Raw genomic sequence first — 26,817 nt, forward strand, 5'->3', positions numbered from 1 at the left:
ACTACGGCTCGTCTCCGTCACCCAGGCCCGGATCGGGAAGTGTCAAAGTGGGAGCCGGGAGCCCCCGCCTTCGCCGCCGCTACTGCTGAACTCAGACCCTCATCCCGGCCGGGCCCTACCGCCATGACGAACGGTGAGAGCTGGAGGCCGGAGCGGAGGGTGGCGGTAGAGGACGGGGGACAAACGTGGCGGGCGGGGCTAGACTGACGTGGCCGTTCCCCCCGCCCCCTCCCAGCCCAGCCCCCCTGGGCCTTGGGGAGCCCCTAACTCCTGTCTGGGATGCTTCTCGCAGGTTCCCTCTTCTCACGTCCATCAGTGTTCCCCAGCACTGCCTAGTGCCCACATCTGACTTTTTGGTTATCATTTCTCTCTTTTCTTTCCTAGAAGTTGGTTCTGGCCACTGGGGAGGTCGGTCACCATAGAATTAGTGCTGTTAGTCCCCAGGGAACAGAGGGTATCATCAGGTTCCCTAAAGTCTCATATTTTCGGACAGTAGGCTGGTTGAGAGGACGTAGAAATGGTATCAAACCCCCCACTTTACGGGGGAGGTGAATGTAGACAATCCCCAAACTTTTTTGCATGTTTGTTTTTATGACAAAAAGCCGTCACTTGTTTGGCTTTCAAGTCCTAGCTGGGTGGTTCCATCTGGAGCTTCTGGCTTCTGTTGCAAAGGGTGGATTTAGAAGCCGCCTTTTGTTACTGATGGAGCACATTCCCCGCCCCCCCCCCTTGTTTAGCTCACTTAACTTTTCCAGGCTGCTTCAAACGATTTTATAGTCATGCCTTCCAAGTTCTAGAGGAGGAATTAAGACCTTTATAGTCAGTCTTGCAGGAAAGGAAGTGAAATAGCTTTTTTTTTTTTTAATAATTGGAGAGGCTCAGAAAGCATTTCTCATAGACTTTTATAGACTTAACACGGGAAGACTCAAATGTCACGTCCTTGTGAATTTTGGCATTGCCTACAAGAACTTACAGGAGCAAAAGAGCAGCACATCAAGGTGTCCATGACAACTGTGAGTGTACTGATGTTCTGGAACTAGCTGTGATAGTTTCCCTAGAGGAAGACAGTGTGGTCAAGAACTGAGAGGAGCTGGCAGACACTGGTTGGATGTAATATCCATTAGAAGCTTTCTGGGTAGTCAGTCTTACCACAGTACACAGAGTTAGAAAAGGAATATCACCCAGAGGAAGACATAATGTGAACTAGGAAACACATTCTGGTGTAGTGGATAGAATTTACCTTTATGTAATTTGTTTTGCTTACCTATATAACACATGAAACAGAGCTAAGAGCTTGCCATGGTGTCTAAGCATCGAACACATTTTTGTTGTGGTTGTTTTTGATTCCGGACTTTGCATGATGTATGTGGCATGCCTTGAAGCCTGGCATTGGCAAGAGGGAAGCGGACAGAGCCTGGTTTAAGGTCAGCCCTGCCTACACATCTGTAGGACACGGTCTCCCTCTGTAGCTTAGGCTGAGCTTGGCTAATGCCAGTATCACGGCAGTGCCTCATTGTGGATGCACTTTTTGGATGTCAAATTTTCTTATCTTTTTTCCCCTTATGCACATTTTTTGTTCTGGCAGGAATCTGATTTGTAAATGGTGACTCATGCTTGAAGTATCAAATGAGTATAGCAAAAGTGTAGCCATATGAAGTCGAATGCTTGGAGTTTCCACTAAGCTTTATGGTCTGCCTTCACATGCTTTATCGAAAGATGCAGATCCGAAAAACTTGGCTTAAGATTGAACTTTCCTTCATCAGATGAGTGATTTATACCAAGAACATACGTAAATCTTTATGCTCAGACTCTCAAGATCCTTAAAATCTCGTATAAGCACCAGTTACTCCCAAGTGTCTGCACAAATACACCCGTTTTCCATTTGTCCTGAGGATGGGGCAGTAAAGTGGTAAAAAGAGGCTGTTTACAAGCAAGCTGGGGAAGTTGCTAGGTGTCGGACCCTTCCTGTTGAGTGTTGGCACTGCTGTTGAGGTGACCTCAGCACTGAGCTCTGGGCAGGCTCCCCTCCCCCAAGCCAGAGAGAGCAGCACCAAAGACTTTTTCTTCTTCTTCATGTGACAGTGTACTCCTTGGACGGGATTCTGGTGTTTGGTTTGCTCTTTGTTTGCACCTGTGCCTACTTCAAGAAAGTACCTCGTCTCAAAACCTGGCTGCTCTCAGAGAAGAAGGGAGTTTGGGGTGTGTTTTACAAAGGTAAGGTTTTATCTGGACACAGAGAGAAGAAAGATTTCTTGACGGCGAGGTTCTGTAAACTAGAAAGCACACGGCCATGGTTATGTTTACGTTTATCTTTAGTATGATGTGTTGTGGGTGTGTGTTTGCTGCTCTGCACACCTGGCTAGCCAGCCTGTGAGCCTCCAGGAGTTTCCCGGAAGTACTGAGAGTACAGATGTGTGACTCTGGCCAGCTTTCTGTGGCTTCTGGGGTTTTAACTCGGGTCCTCATGCTTGTGTGGAAAGTGCTCTGCCCATCTGATAATAATATAAAATAGTCATTTCTGCATTTGAGGGAAGAGGAATTTAAGTTTGTTGTTACTTAAGGCATAGTTGTTTATTTTACTGTTTAGGTAGTTTTGGTATTCTAGGATTAAGTAAAAGTCTACAGTGCCAAGTGTAGTACATGCTTATAGTCCCAGTTACTTGGAAGGCCAAGAAGCCTGTGTGAGCAACAGAGTAATATTCTGTGTTCTGGGGTGAGGTGGGGATATGTTACAAGTTATATAATTTTAGGCTGGGCTGAAATTCCTCCTAGCAGGAAGAATATTTTTCCATTACTTTAAAAAAATTTTTTTTAGATTTATTTTATTCAGATGAATACTTTGCCTGCATGTATGTCTGTGTACCACATGCATGCCTGGTGCCTGAGGAAGTGGTAAGCCTCCCTATAGGTGCTGGGAGTCGAACCCAGGTCCTTTGAAAGAACAGCAGGTGCTCTTAACCACTGAGCCAACATCTCCAGCCTATCCACTGATTTTTTTTTAAGCAGAACACATTGGAACCTTAACTTTTAGCTCAAATAATATACATATATTAACTTTGTTATTTTGAGTACCTTCATTGGGAATCCTACGGAACTATGTTTTCAAAATAGGGTAAAATAGGGACAGGCATGGTGCTACATACCGGTAATCCTAGCACTCAGGAGTTCAAATCCAGCCTAGATTGCATACTGAACTTTTTGTTGTTGTTGTTGTTTTTTGTTTTTGTTTTTTCGAGACAGGGTTTCTCTGTAGCTTTGGAGCCTGTCCTGTCTCTTATAGACCAGGATGGCCTCCAACTTACAGAGATGCGCCTGCCTCTGCCTCCCGAGTGCTGGGATTAAAGGTCTGGGCACCACCGCCCGGCTGCATAATGAACTTTTGACTCAAAAAGGAATGGGAGGCCAGGCATGGCAGCACACATCTTTAATCCCAGCATTTGGGACCGAGGCAGACAAGCAGGTAGTTTCCTATGCGTTCAAAGACATTCTTTTTTTTTTTTTGGAGGGGGGGTTCGAGACAGGGTTTCTCTGTGACTTTGGAGCCTGTCCTGGAACTATAGACCAGGCTGGTCTCAAACTCACAGAGATCCGCCTGCCTCTGTCTCCCGAGTGCTGGGATTAAAGGCGTGTGCCACCATGCCTGGCTGTTCAAAGACATTCTTGTTCTACCTATAAATTCGACGCCAGCCAGGGCTACATAGTGAGATTCCATCTCAAAAAATAAGAAAGATCAAGGGGATAAGCAATCATGTAGAGTCTAGAGCATAATATATCATTTAAGAACATTCCAAAACTCTGGAAACTTTGGTTCTCTTTAGAGGTTTCAGAACATGGCTTTGGAAGCAAGGGTTTTGTGAGGAGCAGCATGTAACATCTCTGTACTTCTGTCTTCTAGCTGCTGTGATTGGGACCCGACTGCATGCTGCTGTTGCAATTGCCTGCATTGTAATGGCCTTTTACGTCCTGTTTATCAAATGAATTCCCAAGTATCCCACTCATGAACTGCCAACCAAGGGGATAAAGATGAAGAACTTGCCGGAAACCTGGACCAGTGTAGGAGAGTTCAGCTAGAATCACCAGTGTCCCTAAGATGACACTGCAGCATCTGTCTGCCATATGTGGGGGAACTCATGGTCACGAACATTATTTTTGCTCCAGGGGACTCCAGAAAGCCAACTTTTCTTGATCTCTCTGTTAATCAGCCCTCAGCAGCAAGTATATATCTCCAGATAAATCACACCCCTTGGATATATGATTATGTACCTTCTGCTTAAAAAACTTGGAGTTCAATGGTAGAACATTTATTTAGCATTGTCAGGGTCCTGGGTTTGATCCCCAACACTAAAAAAAAAAAAACCAAAAAACCAACCGACAACTGGTCATCTATTTTGCTCTTCGGTCCCTCATCAGAACCTTTTAAAACTGAGACCCATCAGGGAAGGATATAAGGATACAGACTGTATTCAGACTACCTGGAAGGGGAGACTTTTTTTTTTCTTTTTTTTGAAACTGGGTCCTTGCATAGCCCTGGCTGTCGTCAAGCTCTCAATGTAGACCAGGCTGGCCTCAAACTCACAGAGATCTGCCTACCTCTGTCTCCTGAGTGCTGGGATTAAAGGTGTGTGCCAGAAGATAATTTTTAAGGCTTGACTTTTTTATTGGCTAATTTGGATCTCATGAATTGGGGAGGGAGGGTGGGACTGGGTGAGAAATAGGAGTTATGAAAAGCCAGGAAATTGTTTGAAATGAGCTGAAGAGAGCATGAATTTCAGTGTAGAGAGCGCAGATTGCCATGTGCTTGTAGCTTGAGGGTTTTCCCAAGAAAATCTGAGTGCATGTGCAATCCAGGGTTCTAGAGTTGGAGTCTAGAAGCAGTGACTGAGACCAGGAAGCATTTGCTGCTTACCAGTGTCCCCAAAGATGACTCCACTTGACCAACTGATAGCAGAAACTGAACCAACTCTTGCTATTTTCTAAAGTTTTTTAAATTACATAGTGCTATAAGTACTGTTACTTGGTTTTAAATACCAATGCCAGGGGAGGGAACTATTGAATGAATAATTAATTAATATATTTGGAATTCTGGTAGAAGAGATAAGTAAATTAGTATAACAATTCATATACTAGTAAATTCATTTAGTATAAGAATTTACTGTAATGAAAGCTTATATAGCTGGGAATTCTGTCATGTTATAAAAGACGCAAGCTTGTTCTTTATTCTGGGTTACAGCAGTGTTTAGTTGTTCCCTGCCAGCTCTCAGTTTTCTTCATACTGCAGTGGTCCACTGTTGTCTTTACTATAAGACCATGAGAAATTGAAATGAGAGGGGTCCCGATATTAACATATTGGACAGCTCATAGAATCCATTAATAAAATGAGTAAAGGAAAATGGAGCTTTCCAGCTGAGTATTCAGGGCTTTTCCTGAGCAGATGATGTTAGATGACTCAACATTTGAAGGGAAGACTTCTCCGCCCCTTCCTCCTTATGCCTGCAAAAGAATCAGCTGTTAGCTGTAAAGTCTACAACAATCTTAAAGTAGGTCTAATATTAATGCTAATACAGCAGGGTATACGCAGGCGGTCCAGTTGAACTGTCCGTGGTAGAGCCTGAGGACCAGCGCTGGTCTGCATACACTACAGGACAAGGCTGCTGGGAAGCTTAGGTTCCGATGCCTCTGAGTGCTGTGATTGTAGCAGTAGAAAGCACTGCATGCGTGAGCATCTCTCTCCAAGAACTCGTCCATGGGGCGGATTGCAACGATTGCTGTTTCCGTGGTCATTCCTGAGGATTGTTCACAGGGGAGAGACGAAATCTGGTGGGTCTGGAGAGATAGAGCCCGCCTGTGAGTTGGGTGTCCCGTGGGAGGCAGGTTCAGCAGGTGACCTGTTGTCACCAGTAGGGCTGATGTCTCCAGCTGTGGTCTGTAGAGCGGCTTCATTTCCTAGACAGCTTTTCATTCTGAGTCTCCTTCATGGGTCCTCTTGGCCTAAATGCCTGAGTTGGTAGATTTTAAGATGTTTTCTCACCAGAATGTTCCAAAAAGTACATGAAGAAGCAAATAGCCTGTTTTACTTCTTAACTCTTGACTTTGTGTAAGCAGCTGCATAGGAACCTGCTGTACTTATTATCTAGGCTGATGGCTCTCAAAAACTGACAAATTGTTCCTCTAGGGGCAGTCCTCTAGGGGTGGAGGTGTGAGGGTAGCAATATTGCCTCAGATTCAGGTTCGTTACCACGAACCCTGTGCACCAGGATCAAATGAAATCAGCTCCTTTTTATAGTTGAAATACCATTTTTTATTCACCATTGTTGGCACAGTCCTTGAAAATAAACTTTTTTTCCCCTGTGACTGTTGTCTGATTTGTTGTGTATGTTTATTGACCTGCTCAGCACTTCCTCGGGTTCTTCCCATAGCGTGGCGTGTTGGCTCACCTGCGTGATACTGTCCTCGGATGAGTTCCTTGTGAAGGTTACTGGGACTTGATAGAGTTCAGAAGATATGTTGGCCAAGCTTTCTCCTGGGGGAGCGGAATATAGCAAGTCAAAGATGAAGTCTACTAAATGAGGCAGGTAGCTCCGCTAATACACTCAACCAACAGGCCCACGATTAGAGACAATGCCATTATTGGTGAATTCCATTCTAAAAGGTTTCCGGGTTAACCACCCAGGCCTTAGAAAATATCTGAGCAATGGGATTCTGGAGCGTATTTTGGGTACTTTCCTCCATGTCTGTTTGTTGAAAGTGCCAAGTAAGGACTGGCACAAGTACAAATTACAGCTTCAGAAATAATTTTCTTTTCTTTTTTCTTTTTTTGGTTTTTCGAGACAGGGTTTCTCTGTAGCTTTGGTGCCAATCCCAGAACTAGCTCTTGTAGACCAGGCTGGCTTTGAACTCCCAGAGATCCGCCTGCCTCTGCCTCCCGAGTGCTGGGATTAAAGGCGTGCGCCACCACCGCCCGGCAATAATTTTCTTCTAACAGCTAAAATTCGTCTACTTTGCCACACACCCCACCCTTATTGAAAAAGGACTGAGGAGGCGATGAAATGTTAACCTGCTCTCTGTGGTGAGTGACAAATCTACCTGTCATTTCACTCGTGGAATTGGAAAATCAGATTTATTTTTATTTATTTGGGTCTGACTATGTATCCCCGGCTTTCATGTAACTTAGTATGTAGACTAGACTGGCCTTGAACTCAGAGGTTCGACCTGCTTCTGCCTCTCACATGCTGGGGTTAAAGACATACACCACTGTGCCTCGCACAAAGATCTATTTTAATGAACTGAATGTAAATGGAGGCTCAGCAATATGACACTGGGCATCGTTTTGGGCAGCCAGGATACTGTATAAGTGAAGCTAGGGTTATTCGGTCGTACATGTCTCCATTTTACAGATACTCGGTTTCTTTAAGTACTTTGAATAAATGATACTTATAGGCTTACTAGGTGGTTCTGTGGGTTTTAGGGCGCCTGCTCACCAAATCTGTCAGGCTGAGTTTGATTTCAGGACTCACAAGTTGGAAAATCGACTCTTTGCAAGTTGTCCTTTGACCTCGACACGTGCACCATGACACACTGCGCTCCTCTGCCAATATATGTGACAAATGATGTTTATTGTCTGCTAGAAAGCAGGCCTGGAAGAGTGTTCGCAGGATGCTTTTGCTAGTAATAATCTAGGGTTGCTAAGTCCACGGAAAATAAGGTCATTCACATATAAGTCTGCGACTGGATCATTTTCATAGCTAGAAATTGGATACTTTTTAATTTGGGGCAAAGAAAAAAAACAAAGAAAAACTAGACAAGGATATAAACATTTACATTTTATATAAACTGGTACATCGTAAAGAAGTAGGCCTTTCTGTCGGCTTGTAATCGCAGCACCAGGAAGCTGAAGCAGAAGGATCTTGAGTAGGACACCAGATTGGGCTACTTGAGACTTTTATAAACAAAATACCACTAAACCCAATTCTGTTTATGGAAATCGGTCTCTCTGTTCTGGGACCTCCCAGCCACACGGAGGCAGAAGAGAGTGCTCTGGGTAAACATGATTTGAGGGCGCTGCCGGACCACTCTGTGGCTTCTCCCAGAATCCTTTGAGACAGGACAGAGCGTTTAAAAAAGAGTGCAGCTTCCGCTTCCTCGCGAGTGGGAGCGTGGCCGGGGTCCTGGACGGAGGCTGTTTAGTGTGGTGTAGTGTTTCGTGCATGGCGCGTGTGGGCTGAGTGCGAGTGTGGATGTGGGAGTGTGTGTGCGCGCCTGGGGGGTGCGAGGCGAGTGAGTGTGTCCGCCCCGCGCCCCTCCCCCGCCTACACCTTGATCTTATTTGATCGGGTCGTGACCCCCGCCCCGCCGGGCCGTCCCGAAATGAAAAGCAGCCCTCCTGCGAAGCCCCCTCCGCGGGGCGCTGTGCAGCGAGGCCCCCCTGGGCGGTGGCAGTGCCGAGGTTCCCGAGGTCTCGGGATCGGTCCTGCGGGCCCGGCGCTCAGAAGTGATGAATTGATCAGATAGACGAGGCCGGGTCTGTCCCGGCCGCTGATTACCGAGGCGATTCTGATCTGAGCCCGACCCCAGGATCCGGCTGCCCAACCCCCGCTCACATCTGCGGCCTCGTGGGCTGACGTTCAGAGACCCGGGGTGTGAAAGCGCCCAGAGCGGACGTCAAGCCGCCGCCGCTTGCAGATGGAGGCCTTTTTTTCTGCTGCCGTGGGTCCGTCCCACTCTCCCCCCAGCCGCGTTTAAGCTGGGCTTGTATCAGTAGCCTTCTACCTAGGGCTAAAAGGCGCTGTGCACTGCTCAGCCTCTGCTGAGGAATGTGTCGGTTAGAGAACATAAACTTAGAAGCTGCAGGATCCAGGGACTCACTCCATATATAGTGAATTAGAATGGAGTGTGTAGGGTTTGGAGGCTTAAGGGTGGATGTTTTGTCTTAAGGCAACGTCCCTTTGTGAAGCTGGTGAACTTGGTTTGTAGCCGAGGATGATCTTCAGCTGCCTCTCTGCAATTCCCAGGCTCAAATTAAATATGTTGAGCTGAGACAAAACAACAAAACCTTTAGTATGTGTGTGTATTGTGTTCGTGAGAGTATGGGCACTTTGGTGGTGTGCCGGGGACACACATGCAGATGCTTGTGGAGGCCTGGGGTTGGCTTTAGTTCTTCCTGGGTGATCCCACCCCCCAGCCCCCACCCCCGCTTCATTTTCTGAGGCAGATCCTCTCCCCGAATGAGGAACTTTGTCCTAACTAGCCATTTGCATACACACACACATCCAGGATTACAGGTGCATACACCGGCTTTTATGCGGATTTGGAGAATCCAGACTCTAATCCTCACTCTTGTGGCAAATACTTTATCTTCTGAACCACTGCCCTAGCTCTAAAATAATTTTAATTGACAGATACAGTGTGCTTACTTAGTGGTTACCAGTACATTTGCGCATTGTGTAAATGTACTGGTAGTTGCTTTTTAAAAGTAGATTGAATAGGGGGCTGGAGAGATGGCTCAGTGGTTAAGAGCATTGCCTGCTCTTCCAAAGGTCCTGAGTTCAATTCCCAGCAACCACATGGTGGCTCACAACCATCTGTAATGAGGTCTGGTGCCCTCTTCTGGCCTGCAGACATACACACAGACAGAATATTGTATACATAATAAATAAATAAAATATTTTTAAAAAGTAGATTGAATAATCTACCTTTTTATTTTATCATATTTATATTCCTTTTTTCTTTTCAAAACAAGAACCTTTAATCTCTTTGTTTAGCCTTTTTCCTGACCATTACCAATAACAGCTTGTAGCCAATCCCCCTAAACAATATGGCAAATATTCATAACCCAATGAAAGACCAAAAGCCATGCACCCCACCTCTTGGGAATGTGGGCATCATGTTCTTAAAATTACTTCCTAATGTCTAGGATCAATGGATTCTTTAGGAGATCCTGAAAGGAAAAATTTGGGTTGTCAAGTCCTGGGAGAAGTAGCTGTATCATTTGTTGTTCAGTCTCTGTGTAATGGGAAAGTTCAGGGCTTGTCTCAAGTTCTGGCTAGAGTAGTCAGTGAGGCTGGATCATCTCAGCCACTTCAAAATTGTTCTGAACAGTTTGTAGTTCAAAGCCAGTCTTTAGGTGGTGTTTTTAAGCTTATTGATGTTATAGTCCTGGATAGATTGTTGTTGTGGCGCCCCATCCTCCTTTTGGAGACTTCAAAGATCACTGTTAGTCCTGCTCACAGTTCACTGCAGAAAACTGATAGAGACTCCAACCCGAAATCATGTCAGGAAGGTAGATGAAACTTTTTTCTAGAATTAGTACTCTATATGACCACTAATATCATGACAAAAGATTTAGAATATATCTATATATATATAAGATTTAGAATATATATATCTTATAAAATTCATACCTTAAGAAAAGCTTCTCAAGAGTCAATATAAAACCAAAGGATTATGAGATTAGTGGCAATAAAGTAATCCTTAAATATTTGTTTTTCTTCTGTCCCATATCAGGTGGCTTTTCTGAAATGAGGCAGAGATTTTGATTTTACTTTAATACGCATGCTTGGGTTTAGAGAAGGAGAGAGCCACACTCCAACTCCAAAGCCAGCTTGAATCTCTAATTGGACTAGGACTATAAAAGGACCATTTGCATTATATGTCTGTAGAGAATAGCAGAAACAATAGTGAAATTTTATTCTGTTGGAAAGTGATATACCAATAGGCCAAACAAACAAACGAACAAATTCAGTTGTGCCTTCTGTAATTTCTCTTTAATCACATGGTTTCTTACAACAGGAATTAGGTTCTTTAATTGCTCTGGGAAGGAGTTTCCTCTATGATGGCAGGAAATGACTGAACCGAATTTGGCATAGTGGCCCACATGGAGTTTCCTGCTGGCAAAGGATTAGCTTGAATATCCCTTGTTGACCTACATTTATTAGTCCAATGCCTGCCTTTGCCACACCTTCTGCACAGTCCAGAAGGGAAGAATGTTCTGAATGGATCTTCAGGCAAGCTTTATTTATTAAAACACAAATAATATACCAGTATAATGAAAATGTGTTTACTAGCTTATTCTCCAGGCATACATTCAGATACCTTCCTAATACTTCCCAGGACCACCTGCCCAGAAGTGGCACTTCCCACAATAGGCTGTGCCTTCCCATATCAATAATCAAGAAAATGTCCTACTCATCAGGCATGATATCACATGCTTTTAATTCCAGCACTCTGGAGGTAGAGTTAGTTGAACATCTGTGAGTTCAAAATCAGCCTGGTCTGCACAGCAAGTTCCAGGACAGTCAGAGTTAGGTGATAGAGAGACCTGTCTCAAAAAGGAAGGAAGGAAGGAAGGAAGGAAGGAAGGAAGGAAGGAAGGAAGGAAGGAAGGAAGGAAATAAAATGAAATGCCCTGCAAACTTGTCTACAGTGTACTATTCTAATGGAGGCATTTTCTCGATTGAGGTTCTCTCTTTCCAGATTATTCTAGTTTGTGTCAAGATGACAAGAAATTAGGGAGCACAAGAGTTTTGTTTAACTTTTAGACAGTGTCTCATTCTGTAGCCCTAGCCTAGAACTCACAGAAATCTGCCTGCCTCTGCCCCCAGTGCTGGGGTTAAAAGTTGTGCACCACTATAGTGGCTCGAAATGTGTTTTCTTAGCAGCTTTCTTTGTTGATGATCAGTTGGAGGGGGGAGGAAGAGGAGCAGGAAGCTCTGCTAGGACTTTCCCTTAGGGGAACAAAACAGAGCTCAGCTGTACAGCGGCTCTCTCCAGGAGAGGAACAGGACTGCTATATCCTGCGGGGAGACCATCACTCACCGCACCCCAGCTTTAGGTAGCCTGACTTTCGGACAAGTCAGGACACCTTTTCCTCTAGGCTGAGCTGTGCTATTGCAGCTGTAAGTACACCCAGGCTTCTGATAGGTCATAATATCTTTTCAGCTCCAGAGCTGTAACACTCACACTTCCCTACAGAGGATGCAGTACATGTGTGCAGGTGCATGTATGAGTGTGTGTGCACGTGTATATGGTGGCCAGAGGCACAGTCCACTCTTTTGTTTCTTTTGAGAGGGGTTCTCTGTGTAGCCCTGGCTGCCCTGGAACTCACTCTGTAGACCAGGCCTTAAACTTAGAGATCCAATTGCCTCTGCCTTCTGAGTCCTGGAATTAAAGGCTTGAGCCACCATGCCTGGCTTCTTTTGTTTAAAAGTTATATTTATGAGTATGAGTGTTTTGCCTGCATGTATGTTTATGCATCACATGTATGCATGGTGTCCACAGAGTCCAGGACAGGGTATCAGATACCGCTAATCTAGAGTTACAACTGTTAGCTGTCATGTGGGTGCTGGGAATTAAGTCCTGGTCCTCTCTGGAAGAGCAATTGCTATGGAATAATCCTTCCGTACACTGTGAATATGTATTACTCTCATTGGTTAATAAAAAGCTGATAGGCCAGTAGCCAGGCAGGAAAACCAAACTGAGAATGATGGGAAGAAGGAGGGCGGAATCTACAGTCACCAATCAGACAAGAGGGAGCAGGAGATGAACATGCCATGCTAATAAAATACCGCCATGTGGCAGAGCATAAATAAGGAATATTGGTTAAAGTAACATGTAAGAGATAGTTAGTAAGAGGTCTGAGCTATTGCTGAGCATTTGTTAGTAATATTAACCCTCTGTGTGGTATTTGGAAACTGGTGGGCTGGAGAGAAACATCCGGCTACAAGCATCTACTGCTCTTAACCACTGAACCACCTCTCCAGCTTCACCTCCCCAGCTTTTTGAATGTGAGTTTTAGGAATTGAACTTGGGTCCTTGTTTTTATAAGGCAAGTTGATCCTGAGACATCTCATCCTTGCTAGGAGGTTGTTTTTCTTTTATCTAGTTACATATGAATCACAGCATTGTCTTTTCCTAGCTCTGTGGAGAATGTCATTAGTATTTTGATAGGGATTACATTGACTCTGCAGAATGCTTTGGATATTTTAACAGTGTTGATTCTTCCAATGCACGAACACAGATTTCTTTGTGTGTGTGTGTGTGACAGAGAGTCCTGCTGGGCTGGTGCCAGAGGGTTAGCAAGCTACCCTGCTAGCCACAACCCCCTCTGGGCCATACCTGGCTTTAGCTCAGGAGTTAGCACCCAGCCACTATTCCATCCTTTGTGTTACAGATACCTTTGGTTGCTATATGTGAATCTTGTCTGAGTGTTTCCGATAGATAAAAAGTCAACACAAAACTTGATCAAGAGGAAATCCCGAAAGCCATGGTATCTCATGAATCAGGTATTTGCACTTGACATTGTGTTTTGGGAAGCTTCATTCAGTTTGTTCTGAGATATATAAATCTACTAACTAAAGTGTAAACACAGGGAAAATAAAGTTGCCAAAGGGCTGAGGGAAAGCGCTTCAGCCCACAGTGACTGTCCCCCGAGGCCTAAAGGGTAAATTCATTTTCAAGGTGTCTTTGTGTTTTCATTTCGTGGACCCCTGTAAACCCACACACCAGCGCTGCGACACACATGACGTGTGTGCATGCCTGTTTTTTGCAATTTCTCTCAGTGTTTATAGTTTTTACTGTAGAGATCATTCACATCGGGGTTTAAATTTATCACAAATAAGATTGCTTTCTTAATTTCTTGCTTACATAATTTCCTAATGGTATACAGAAATGCTTCTGAGGTTTTTGTTTTGTTTTTCTCCTGTACTGAGGATTGAACATGCCTTATACATGCTACCAATGAGCTATATCCATAATCCTTTTTATTTGAGACAAGATTTCTTTTCTCAGGCTAACCTGAACTCATTTATAACCCAGGAAAGCTTTGAAATTATAATTATTCTGCCTCAATCCAAGAAGCTGGGATTACAGGCTTGCATGTTGATTTTTATCCTGCTGTGGGACAATGGTCTTGTACTCTGTAAAGATTTGTCACTTGTATAGGTTTAATAAAATGCTGGTTAGCCAGTAGCCAGGCAGGAAGTATAGGCAGGCTGACCAGAACAGAGAATTCTGGGAAGAGGAAAGGCTCAGTCTGCAGTTGTCACCCAGACACAGAGGAAGCAAGCTGACAATGCCTCACTTGGTACCTTTGTACCAAGCCACATGGCTAACATAGACAAGAATTACGGGGTTAATGTAAGATGTAAGAATTAATTAATAAGAAGCCTGAGCTAATAGGCCAACCAGTTTATAATTAATGTAAGTCTCTGTATATTTCTTTCGGACTGAACAGCCATGGGACCGGGTAGGACAGAAGCCTCTCTCAACGTTATCCTGAAACTGTATTGAACTTACTGACTCTAGTAGATTTTGGTGAAATTGTTAGGGCTTTCTACCTGTAAAATCATGAGATCATGCCATCTACACACAATGACAGTTGGATTTCCTCCCCTCCAGTTCAGATGCTCTTCATTTCTCTTGGCTTTTTCTGGCTGGGACTTCAGCATCATACTGAATACAAGAGATGAGAATGGGTGTCTTTGCCTAGTCCCACATATCAGAGGGAATGCTTGCAGCTGTCTCCAATTCGGTGACACACTGGCTGTGGGCTTGTCGTATGTGGACTTAATACTGTTAGGACCATGAGCTTCTACATATGATTTCTTCTGTTTTAATCCTGAAGGGATGTTGGATTTTATCAAATACCTTTTTCCATCTGGTGAGATGATCATACGGGTTTGATCTTTCAGCCTGTTGATGTGCTATATTATGTTTATTGATTTTTACATACTGAACTATCATCCCTGTCATGGACTCCATTTGATATGTGCTATATATATCTTGTTGAGTTTTGCATTTATATTTGTCTTAATTGGTGTTATATTGCTGTAAAGAGACACCATGACCTAACTTTTTTGTTTGTTGGTTGGTTTTTGGTTTAGTTTTTTTTTTTTAAAGATTTATTTATTTATTATGTAGACAGTGTTCTGTCTTCATGTATGCCTGCATGCCGGAAGAGGGCACCAGATCTCATTACAGATGGTTGTGAGCCATCATGTAGTTGCTGGGAATTGAACTCAGGGCCTCTGGAAGTACAGCCAGTGCTCTTAACCTCTGAGCCATCTCTCCAGCCCCTGGTTTTTGGTTTTTTTGAGACAGGGTTTCTCTGTATAACAGTTCTGGCTATCCTGGAACTTGTTTTGTAGACGAGGCTGGGCCCGAACTCACAGAGATATGCCTATCTCTGCCTCCCAATTACTGGGATTAAAGGCGTGAACCACTACTGTCCGACTCCAAGTCAACTTTTTAAAGAAATATTTTAATTGGAATTTTGCTTGCAATTTCAGAGGCTTAGTCCATGACCATCCTGCCGGGGATTGTGGTAGCAGGCAGGCAGGTATGGTGCTGGAGCAACACTGACAGCTTACTTCAGATCCACAAGTTAGAGGCAGAAAGAGAGATGAGACTCGGTCTGGTGTGGGCTTTTGAAACCTTAAAGCCCACCCCACAGTGGCGCACCTTCTTCAACAAGGCCAGACCTCTTCATCTTTTCAAAACAGTCCACCAGCTGGGAAACAAATACTCAGATACATGAGCCTAGCCGGGAGAGGTGGGGCACCTTTAGCCCAGCCCCTTCTTATTCAAGCCACCATTACATTCATTACAAACAGAAACCTTTCGTTTTTCCTGCTTTTAAATGTGTGTAAATAAGTGTGTGTGTAACATTGTTGAAATGTATTTGTGTTTGAGTGTGTGTGAGTTGTGCAAGTGTGTTTGTGTATGAGTATGTAAGTGTATGTGTGTCTTTATCTGGTTTTGGTATCAGGAGAATGCTGCCCTGAAAAATGAATTTTTTAATATTTATTTATTTATTTGTTTGTTTATTTATTATGTATACAATATTCTGTCTGTATGCCTGAAGACCAGAAGAGGGCGCCAGACCTCTTTACAGATAGTTGTGAGCCCCCATGTGGTTGCTGGGAATTGAACTCAGGACCTTCGGAAGAGCAGGCAATGATCTTAACCGCTGAGCCATCTCTCCAGCCCTGAAAAACGAAATTTTACGAATTCTTTCTAGTTCAAAATTTCAGAATGTTAAGCTTTTATTTTATTTTGAGACAGAGCATCATATTGGAGGTATTCAGGCTAGCCTTGAACTCACCGTACAGCCAAGGATGATCATGAATTCCTGATATTCCTTCCTCAGCCTCCCAAGTGCAGAAACTTCATATTGCACAGGGCAGCAGAGACTGAGAAGACTGGAAGTTTGAACAGAAAGGGAACATGGCAGTTCCTGGAAGAGCTCCCCTTTGTATTTGAGTCACAAATGAAACAATGTTGTCAGACTTAATTAGAAGTAGAACTTTACAGTACACTGTTCTTTTGTTTCTTTAAGACATTTTTTTGAGACAGTGTCTATGGAGCCCTGCTGGCCATGGACTAGCAGTTCCTCTGTTTCCCTATCTTCCCAGTGCGGGAGATTATAAGTGCACATCCCTGCAATACCATATAGTACAATATTCAAAAGGTCATCTAGCCATTTTTGTCGAGGTTTTTTTTTTTTGTGACAACAGATTCTTATGAGTGACTTGTGTCTCTGTGTGTATCCATATTTGTGTGGATTCATTCACGTGCCTCTGTGTGCATCTGAGAGACCAGAGGTTGAAGTTGGGTGTCTTTGTTTGTTTGAGACAGGGTCTCTGACATGACCAGGAACTCAGCTGACTCAGCCAGACTGGCTGGCAAGCCCCTCGGATCTGCCTTTCTCCCCACACCGTTGCCCCCACAGCAGTGGAGTTACAGATGTGTGCTGGGGACTCCATGCTTGCCCAGCAAACACTTCATCCACTGAGCCATTTCCCCAGCCCCATGACTTGTAAGACTAGAAACCAAGTTAATGCATCACATTTTAGTTACCTTGAAATCCAAACACTACGTTTTTGAACAATGCTCGTGAGAACTGGCGCTATATGCCACAGGCAAAATCAACACAGAAAAGAGAGTTGACTTCCAGGCAGGAGAGAGACAGAGACTGGAGGATGGCAAGGAGTAAGACCAGGGAAAAGCAGATGAGGAGACTCAAGAGTCTAAAGTCTGGTAATGTGCCTTTAGCAGATAGCTACAAGGTACTTTTAGAATAGTGATAACTTGCTCATTTAGAGAGCAGACTACGTCCATTTCCTGTTTCCCTGACACTTAGCGTCGGATGCACTGACTGGCTCTGTGGGGCTGTGATTTTAGTTTACAACCTTGTAAACTAAATAGTTGTGTCCCTTCCAAACCAGTGTTGTTCTGTCCTAAATCCTTCTGGCAAAATGACTTTCCAGGTTGCAACAGGACTCGATTCTAGAACTGGGGAGTTTTCCTCATTTTAAGAGTGGTCAATGGGGCTGGAGAGATGGCTCAGTGGTTAAGAGCATTGCCTGCTCTTCCAAAGGTCCTGAGTTCAATTCCCGGCAACCACATGGTGGCTCACAACCATCTGTAATGACGTCTGGTGCCCTCTTCTGGCCTGCAGACATACAGACAGAATATTGTATACATAATAAATAAATATAAAAAAAAACCCTGCTCTTCATATGTAAAATATTTTTAAAAAAGGAGTGGTCAAAAGGTGGCGCTGGCAGCAGACACTTCAGGCTTCATCTTGAACAAAGCTATTTAATGGAGAAGGACAGCTGGATGTTCCACCATGATGAAACTAGCCCAGTTGTCACCACTAGGTGGAGAAGAAGCCACCATCGTTTTTCCGGGAGTAACCTCCGTTGGTGGCTGCAGTGTGAGGAGACACTGGAGAAAAGAGAACTGGGTGAGCTGGAATTTCAGACCCTTTGCCCCCACCCCCTTTCCAAGTCCTTTAATCAATGCATTATTGGCGCCGTGAGAAAATTCTCGTAAAGAGGGGAAATTGGCATACGAGGGACTGATGGAAGTTAACTAAGGCCTTTGTTCCCAAATTCACTTCCTGTGTCTGCCCTGCTCAGAATGTCACCGAGGCCTAATCTAAAAACCTGAATCCCTAGTTCTATGGTCAGCATGTCCCCTAGTATTAGTCTAAATAGGTGACGGCTTCATCACCAATTCACACCCTAAATAAATAGTCTCTAAGCTTTCTGCCAGCCAGTAACCTTGATTCCTGGTGGCTCAGAGAGATTGCACCCCCACCCCACCCGCTGTGTGCCGCCTTGTCTTCTGACCCTCACCTATGGATCCCTGGATGCTGTGGATGGATTCTTTCTTAGGGTTGATCCAGTGTCTGATGTTAGCTTTGGAAGTGCCGGGAGCCGGAGGACATTCTCCAGGAAACTGGATCTTGCGTCTAGAAAATGGTGGGAAGACAAGAGAAGACAAGAGGAGAGTGACGGGGGCTGGAGAGATGGCTCAGAGGTTAAGAGCACTGATTGTTCTTCCAGAGGTCCTGAGTTCAATTCCCAGCAACCACATGGTGGCTCACAACCATCTATAATGAGATCTGGTGCCCTCTTCTGGCATACAAGCATACATGGAAGGAATGTTGTATACATAATAAATAAATAAATAAATCTTTAAAAAAAAAAAGAGGAGAGTGACGTCAACCAAACCAAACAGGAAACGGTGAGAGGGAAAGATAACTTCATAAGATTTCAAGTTCAAGCTGGGCAGTGGTGGCTCACACCTTTAATCTCAGCACTCACAGAGGCCGGCGGATCTCTGTGAGTTCAAGGCCAGCCTGGTCTACAAGGGCTAGTTCCAGGACAGCAACCAAAGCTACAGAGAGGGCTGGAGAGATGGCTCAGTGGTTAAGAGCATTGCCTGCTCTTCCAAAGGTCCTGAGTTCAATTCCCAGCAACCACATGGGGGCTCACAACCATCTGTAAAGAGGTCTGGTGCCCTCTTCTGGCCTTCAGGCATACAGACAGAATATTGTATACATAATAAATAAATAAATAAATATTAAAAAAAAAAGCTACGGAGAAACTCTGTCTCGAAAAATCCAAAAAAGAAAAAGAAAAGAAAAAAAAAAGATCTCAAGTTCAAGACCTATTTACATTTTAGAATTATCAAAGCATTTGTCCGTTTATCCAGATGAACTTATCTGGATAGATGAACTATCCAGATGAGGATTTCCACTCATTTTAGAAAATGGAATACAGGAATGAGGCCTAAGGATGTATCTCGGTGGTACAGCGCTTGCCTAGCATACATGACTCAGCATTCTAAGTTTGACCCCCAGCACATCTAAGACAAAGAGAAAAGCAAACTATTCTGCAGATAAAAACCAACTATGTACTTGTTCATATTACCACCCATCATTTTACCTTACATGATTGATGGTAGCGGTCCTAGGACGGGGAGCGACTGCTGCCGTCACTTACCCACTGATATCCTGGACGGTCTCCTGGTGTAGCAGTATCTCAGTTTTGTTCTTGAACGCCCCAGTGTGGTGGTCATACAAGGCGGCTAAGCGGAAATCCAGATCATCCTTCGGTATCTGCAGAGGAATCAGTCCTCCCACAGTTCACTTCGCCGTTTTGCGCCTTGACCCCAGTCAGATTGTATCTCCCTATTCTATTCAGATTGTAGCCAGAAGAGAAGGAACCCACCAGGACCTAACACTGCCTTGTACACGGTGATGACTTGGTGACTCTCGTCCATAGGAATGGTCTCCCATGGTTAGGTCTTTGGGTTTGACACATCTTATCTCATTCATGGTTATATTCAGCTTTTGAGTTTTTTTGGTTTGTTTTTGCTTTTGTTTTTCAAGGCAGGGTTTTTCTGTGTAGTCCTGGCTATCCTGGAACTCGTTTAGTAGACCAGGCTGGCCTCGAACTCAGAGAGATTCGTGTATGTGCACTACCACCATCCGGCTCAGTCTTTGATTTACTGCAACGTGTGACAAGAAATTTGATAAAAGTAATTTGGAGCAAACTTTGTGACTTAGAAGGTCGGCTTTGGATTTGGTAAGATCTTGAATTGGGAACAAAAGGAAAGATGCTGAGGCACCTCAGACTACTTTAAGAAAGAATATTAATGCTAGTGGTAGTGGTGTGCACTTTTAATCCCAGCACTCGGGAGGCTGAGGCAAGCGGATCTCGTGAATTTGAGGCCAGCCTGGTCTACAAAATGAGTTCCAGGACAGCGGGGCTGTTACACAGAAAAATCCTATCTCGAATAAGAAAAAAAAAGAAAGAAAAGAAAAGGCTATTAATGCCAGGTATGCTGGTATAAACCCGTTACTCCAATACTCAGAAGACTGGTACAGAAGAAATAAGAGTTCCAGGCCAGTCTGGGCTAAATACTAAGTTTGAGGTCAGCTTTGACTATGTAGCAAGGTTCTATTTGAAACAAATTAGTTAACTAATTAATTAAAGTAAAACAGAAGGTACATGTTGAGCCCTAAGTGGATGCAAAAAGAAGTAGATTTCAATGCTAAGTACCTTCGGATCAAAAAAGTAGGCATCTCGCCTTATGGAAGTAACTGTGGGAGTTGAGCTGAGCCGATTCCAGGGGTCCTGCTGCTGAGCAAGGTGAGTTGGGCTCTTAAATGGCAGTTTCTGCAAAAGAGAAACAACATGCAGGATTTGGTTATGGGATGCCTTGGTGATGCAGCACGGGTCATGTTCACCCCCGTGCTCCAGCATGGGTCACGTTCACCACCGTGCTCCATCCCATTTTACTTGAATCTCAGGACAGCTTCAAAGAGAGATGTGATAACTGGGGCGGGGACTCTCTAGGCATTCTGAGTGAGAAATGATTAAAATGGACCAGGGAATCAGAAGAAGTTGGTGGGTCAGGATGCTGGGAGTAGAGGAGGCTTGGGGAACAGGTCAGAAAGACAATATATATGTTCATATTTAGAAGTTCCAAGTTTGGAGAAAAGATGAAACATTTTTCTTTTTTTTGTTTTTTAAAATTAATTTTTTAAAGAAACTATCTTTTCTCGTTTTACATACCAATCCCAGTTCCTACTTCCTCCCCTCCTCCTGTCCTCTCCACCTTCCCCCCACCCCACTCTCCATCCACTCCTCAGAGAGGCTAAGGCTTCCTATGGGGAGTCAACAAAGTCTAGCACATTGCTTTGAGGCAGGACCAAGGTCCTCTCCACTATATCTAGGCTGAGCAAGGTATCTCTCCAAAAGGAATGGGCTCCAAAAGACAGAACAAGCAGTAGGGATAAATCCTGGTCCCACTGCCAGTGGCCCCACAGTCTGCCCTAACGACACAACTGTCACCTACATTCAGAGGGTCCAGTTTGGTTCTGTCCCTTCTCTGTACCATTTTCCACACCCTCATCTGGCCCCAACATCTCTACTATCCCTTTATCAAGGTATGTCTGCCACACTGTCACCTCTCCACAGAACCACACTTCTTCATGACCAACAATTACTATCTTCCCTTTGTCACCGTTCATGTCTCCAACCATTGTAGTGTGACCTCTCTTCCAGTGCCCACTGAAACTGTCCTGGTTGTTGAGCTGTGATCTCTGTGGCTACTAGAAAGATCTTTCCCAACCCTGACCTTATTTGATTCCTGAGATTTCTGGCACTGTAACTCTGTGTAAGTGGAGACTGCTCTTTCGTTTCCTGGCCATTCAGACCCGAATAAATCACACAGAAACTGTATTAATTATAATACTGTTCGGCCAATGACTCAGGCATATTTCTAGCAAGCTCTTACATCTTGAATTAGCCCATTTCTGTTTGTTTATGTAAATGCACGAGGCTGTGGCTTACCAGGAAAGTTCTGTTTTGGCATTTTTCTCCTTAGGCAGCTACATGACATCTCCTTGACTCTGCCTATTCTTTATATCTATCTATCTATCTATCTATCTATCTATCTATCTATCTATCTATCTATCTATCTATCTATCTATCTTTGTTCGGATTTCCTGCCAGGCTTTACTCTGCTATTGGCCCAAACAGCTTTATTCATCAACCAATAAAAAGCAACACATATACAGAAGGACATCCCACACCACTCTGAATCCCCACAAATACTTCTCTATCTTCTGATGTCAGTTCCTTCTGGTTTAACTCTGGTCTCTGGCTATTACATCTTTCTTCTGCTTCTGGGCATGTTCCTTCTTGTTTTATTCTTAAATTCACAAGGCCTTTTCTACCACAATTTCAAACAGCACACTGGCCCTGTAGCTCCCAGACATACATCTTCAACCCTGACTTCTCAAGCCTGCCCACAGCAAAATCATTTAAAGATGTCACAGGTACCACAGAAACATACGCATGACTGATGTCAACACCTTTCTCCCCAAACCTGCTTCTTTGGGAGGCTCCACCTCAGTGACGGTGTTAGTTAGGCCCTCAGAACTCAGGAGTCTATCTTATATTTATCCATTTCCTTTGGCCCATACCAAGTTATCAAATTCCACTGCCCTGCCCTTTCCATCCCTCTCAAACATGCATCTTAGAGCCACGACACTGCTGTCGGTCACTCTGCAGGACTGCTGCACTTGCTGAGCTGAGACACTTCTGCCGTACCCAGTCCCCTTCTGTGTGTGGTTTCTTTTTCTTTCTTTCTTTCTTTCTTTCTTTCTTTCTTTCTTTCTTTCTTTCTTTCTTTCTTTCTCTCTTACTTTCTTTCTTTCTCTCTTACTTTCTTAGAACCAGAAGACTTCATTGTATTCACTGATCACTAATTCTGTGACAGACATACATAAAAGCCATCTCTATACATTAATAAATTTAGTCTTTTATTATCAGCACACACTAGCCATAGGAAACAGGCTTCATATATATGTGTGTGTGTGTGTGTGTGTGTGTGTGTGTGTGTGTGTGTGTGTGTGCTCTGTCTGCACGGATGCCTGCATGCCAGAGAGCATCAGATCCCATTATAGACGGTTGTGAGCCATTATGCAGTTGCTGGGAATTGAACCCAGGACCTCTGAAAGAACAGCCAGTGCTCTTAATCGCTAAGCCATCTCTCCAGCCCTCATCATGATATTTTAATGCCTGCACAAGACTGTGACCACATTTATCTCCCATTATTCTTTCTTGTTCCTTTTCCAAACAGTCCCCTCTTTATTTTCATGTCCTACCCCCCCCCACACACACACTTGTTTTGAGGATCAAACTCATACTGGACAAGTGCTCTACCACACAGCTACTCCAGTCTAACGTCTTTCATTTTAATCTAGATCTTGCATACACCACATCTGCCTCTCTGCATCTGCCTTGTTCCCCTTATTATGTTACACCCATCTCCCCCCAAAATATAAATGTTCTTTGTGACAGGATAATACTTGACTGTGCATGTCTAGCACAATTTATCCATTCCTGTGGACAGGTACCTGGGCTGGTTCTTTAACTCAGGCATTGTGACTATTAGGGCCATAGTAAAGGTGCAGGCATCTTTCTACCGATTCATTCCATTGGGGATCTGGGCAAACCCCAGCCAGCTGTCTTGAGACTCTGGATTCCACTTTCACTATAGCTACATTCTATTCACACAGTAGTCAAGGATGTGACCAAAGTACATTTCTATCAGCAGTGGCTTATTTAAAACTGACTTACAGAGCACACAATACTCTTAAGACCAGTCTTTAAATGTTAATGGCACCCTCCCCCCATCAATCAAATCACCCACATAGGTCACCAGTTTTAATTTTTAGGACAGTGTCTCATATCATCTAGGCTGGTCTTGAACCTGCTATGCTGTGGCTATAGGTTCCCCCATTTTGCTTATATTCATTTAACACACATTTACTGAAAGACATGTGCAGAGCTGTGTGATTTTTAACACACTCAGACCATGATGCTCCAGAGCTTGAAATCCCATGATTCCCAACACCTCCAGGCGGATTCCTAGCTCTCTGATGCAACATTCACAACACTCAGCCACCAAGGTCTGGTCTCTAAGAGCACCATCGTGCTGTGTCTCTATTTCACACCAACATTTAGCTTTTTGGATTTGCAGCTTCCCAGACCACTCTGTCTCTCCTTCCCAGGCATATGCACCTTCTGCTTCCTTTCCCCTAAGACTCTGACTTTTCCTTTCCTTTTTCCTAACTTCACACACACACACACACACACACACACACACACACACACACGCGCGCGCGCTTTCATCTGTCCTGGCTGACTCATCGAGATGGCACTCACCTTTCCTGAGAAACCCTCCTTCAAGTTCCTACTCTTAGGGCATTCTACCTGTGACTCCTTCACAGTACGTGTGCCCCTGTGGGAAGCACATTCTTTGTGTTTGTTATGTGTGTGGGTTGTTGGAATCAGGTTCTTATAGCTAGGCAGACTTAGAATTCCTGGTTCTCCCGTCTTCACCTCCCAACTGCTGGGATTATAGGCGTACGCTTGTCTTGTCTTTACTGATGCTGTTGCTGGCCTGTCTTTCCTACTAAACTAACTGGACAGTAACTTTATCTAATTTTAGACTACATGCCCTTAGAGTTTAGCAGAGTGCCTGGCATATAAATAACAAGATTGAATAGAAGGAAGCTCTTTTGATTGTTATCATATAAATAACAAGATTGAATAGAAGGAAGCTCTTTTGATTGTTATCAAGCTCAAATTACCACTCAATTCACTTTATTGTGCACCTTTTCAAATATCCCCAATACTTAAACTAGGAAAAAAATTGTATTTCCAGAGCACTAAACACAATTAAACAGACACATAAACAGATGTGTTCTTGCATTAACCAGAGGACAGAGGTATCATGAAGACTTGCTTGAAGTATGACCTGGGGTCTCTCAGAGGGTTCTCATCTATTCCACATCTCATCTGTCTTTGGAGTACAGATCTCAAAGCAAGAAGGAAATAGTAATTTGGTGGAACTCAGCTTTCCCGTCATTTATATTAGTCATTGCTTTGAGGGGCCTTATTCTACAGACTTTACTTCCCTCTCCTGAAAACCACTTCTGATACGTTAGCAGACCCTAATAGTGGACCAAGGAGACAGACAGAAACCAGATTTCTCTGATACTAGGTGATCTCACCAGAGTTAGGTTACCAGAAGTCTGCTGGAGACCCCACTGGGAATTTCTTTTTTTTTTTTTTTTTTAAAGATTTATTTATTTATTATGTATACAACATTCTGCCTCCATGTATGCCCACACACCAGAGGAGGGCGCCAGATCTCACTACAGATGGTTGTGAACCACCATGTGGTTGCTGGGAATTGAACTCAGGACCTCTGGAAGAGCAGACAGCGCTCTTAACCACTGAGCCATCTCTCCAGCCCCCCCCCACTGGGAATTTCTGAGGAAACCTCAGTACCTTAGATGCCCGCAGATTTCCCAAGTGTGTGTCTTCGTCACTTAAAGATTCCTGGGAGTGAGGCATACTTAAAGGCCCAAAGACTCAGAATTAGTTCCAGGAGATTAGCGCAGCCGCAGCACGACCTGGCTCGTAGAGGATCCCGGATCCCAATTGTTTGGAACGCCCAGTTTTTGGTTGCCAGGCAACTACCCCTGCATTTATGACAGAGACATATTCCCTTCGAGAGATGCGCCACCTGGCGGTTCAACTCAGAAGGCTCCTTGGGAGGAGGTTGTGAATACCGAGAAAGCAGACCTGGATTGCACTCTGGAGCTTCTGTAGGAAAACGCCGGCCTCCCACAGCACAGGAGTTCCGCAAAAGCTGACGAAAGAAGTCCTTTAGGATGACTCAAAGGTTTTCTTCTCACCCTCGCCTAAAAGAAAGCGTCCCCATTTTCAAAGTAAATGAGAGTACGAGAATATCAGAAACCCAAAGATCTCACGTGTCCTGACTGGAAAATTGTCGGTTAGGTCATTCTCCTTGCTGTTTAACTATGCAGACGTCAGGGTTGCTTATCGATCCGGTTGTAAAAACGTGGATGGATTTGGCGGGGTGGAAGTGGCTTTTGCACTTAGTGCTGGGGCCACTCTAGGAGACGATCCCTGGAAGGTTGTGATGACGTCTGTCTTCCCTTTATTATTTCACACGCCACGTTTACAAAATAAGATGTTTAGAAATAACCCCTGACCTGGAAGAGCAATAGGGGCGAAATGAACTGCTGAGATGTTTTTTTGTGGGGGAGAAGGGGAGTTCTTTTACCGAGCTTATTTACGTAAGCCTGTTGGGTTAGTTGCGAACCCTGGCGCGCGCACTCCCACGCCGCGCGCCAGCGGTGGCGGCTGCCATGGATACCGGCAGGTGAGCCGCAGAGGCGCGCGTGGTCCCTGCCCCACCCGCGCTGAGCGAAGAGGATGCGGTTGTCAAGGCGACATGGCTAGGAGGAGGAGAGGACCGAGGGAGGAGGAAGGATGGGCGGCCTTGGCGTAGCCGCAGGGAGGTGACTGAAGCGAGTCCAGCCCCTTGCATCCTCCCCCTGTGTACCTCCCTCCTCTTTTTTTCCTCCTTCTGCCAGAATAAGCAGCCACCGCAGCACCTGAGCCGCTACTGCCGCTGGCTCAGGACAGCGCTATGGCTGAGCCTGGTCTCAACCCTTATCCCTCTGCCAGAAGCGGAGGAAGAAGTGAAAGGCGCACATCCCGGCTTCTGTGGCTGTTGCTCTGGGCTGAGACCACCTTCCAGGTGACCCTGGGAACCGGACCCGAGCTTCACGCCTGCAAAGAGGTACTGTTCATTCCACCTCCTTGACCTGGTCTCACTTTGGTCAAAAAAAAAAAAGGGCTTAGTCCAGATAGAGACCTTGGGGATCCAGGCATAGTTTCAGAGGCCACATAGTTCAAATTACTCCAGGGATGAGGAGTCGGGGCTGGGGAGAGGGAAGCAGGCTGGCGTTGTGGTGGGAGAGACCAGCCCATTGAAGGATTCATAAAATAGATAACCCTCACAAGCTCTCGGCTCTGGCTCAGCAAATAAGGACCAAAGGAGTGACAGTTCCCAGAAATAAAGAGAAAGAAGACAGGCGTTGCATTCCAGGTGGGGTGAAATTACCTAAAAAGT

The 26,817-nt window shown here is 44.6% G+C and overlaps 3 protein-coding genes and 1 non-coding gene across 6 annotated transcripts in view; 3 read left to right on the forward strand and 1 right to left on the reverse strand.

The window, feature by feature from the left end:
• On the forward strand, window positions 1–6,351 carry Tmem167b (transmembrane protein 167B). Its single transcript, XM_075981596.1, has 3 exons — window positions 1–133; window positions 2,083–2,214; window positions 3,896–6,351. Exons 1-3 carry the CDS (start codon window positions 124–126, stop codon window positions 3,976–3,978), a joined length of 225 nt encoding a protein of 74 aa, XP_075837711.1. The 5' UTR covers window positions 1–123; the 3' UTR covers window positions 3,979–6,351.
• Window positions 6,352–8,137: 1,786 nt separating this feature from the next.
• On the forward strand, window positions 8,138–8,559 carry LOC142855203 (small Cajal body-specific RNA 2). Its single transcript, XR_012911466.1, has one exon.
• Window positions 8,560–17,598: 9,039 nt separating this feature from the next.
• Window positions 17,599–25,342, reverse strand: Cfap276 (cilia and flagella associated protein 276). Its single transcript, XM_075979018.1, has 5 exons — window positions 25,161–25,342; window positions 20,352–20,468; window positions 19,290–19,405; window positions 18,138–18,253; window positions 17,599–17,724 (listed from the first exon to the last, which is right to left on the reverse strand). The coding sequence occupies exons 1-5, from the start codon at window positions 25,224–25,226 to the stop codon at window positions 17,654–17,656; spliced, it is 486 nt and encodes a 161-aa protein (XP_075835133.1). The 5' UTR covers window positions 25,227–25,342; the 3' UTR covers window positions 17,599–17,653.
• Window positions 25,343–25,893: 551 nt separating this feature from the next.
• Elapor1 (endosome-lysosome associated apoptosis and autophagy regulator 1) overlaps window positions 25,894–26,817 on the forward strand; it is a 74,907-nt gene continuing 73,983 nt past the window's right edge. The window contains exon 1 of one of the 3 annotated variants that reach the window (XM_075981597.1): window positions 25,894–26,484. In XM_075981597.1, coding sequence (XP_075837712.1) covers window positions 26,332–26,484 — 153 coding nt within the window. In that variant the 5' untranslated portion in view covers window positions 25,894–26,331. The remainder of the gene's footprint in view (window positions 26,485–26,817) is intronic. The other 2 variants (XM_075981598.1, XM_075981599.1) reach the window with 2 other exon arrangements.

This window comes from Microtus pennsylvanicus, chromosome 7 (assembly GCF_037038515.1).
Source record: "Microtus pennsylvanicus isolate mMicPen1 chromosome 7, mMicPen1.hap1, whole genome shotgun sequence".
Taxonomy (NCBI): Eukaryota; Metazoa; Chordata; class Mammalia; order Rodentia; family Cricetidae; genus Microtus; species Microtus pennsylvanicus.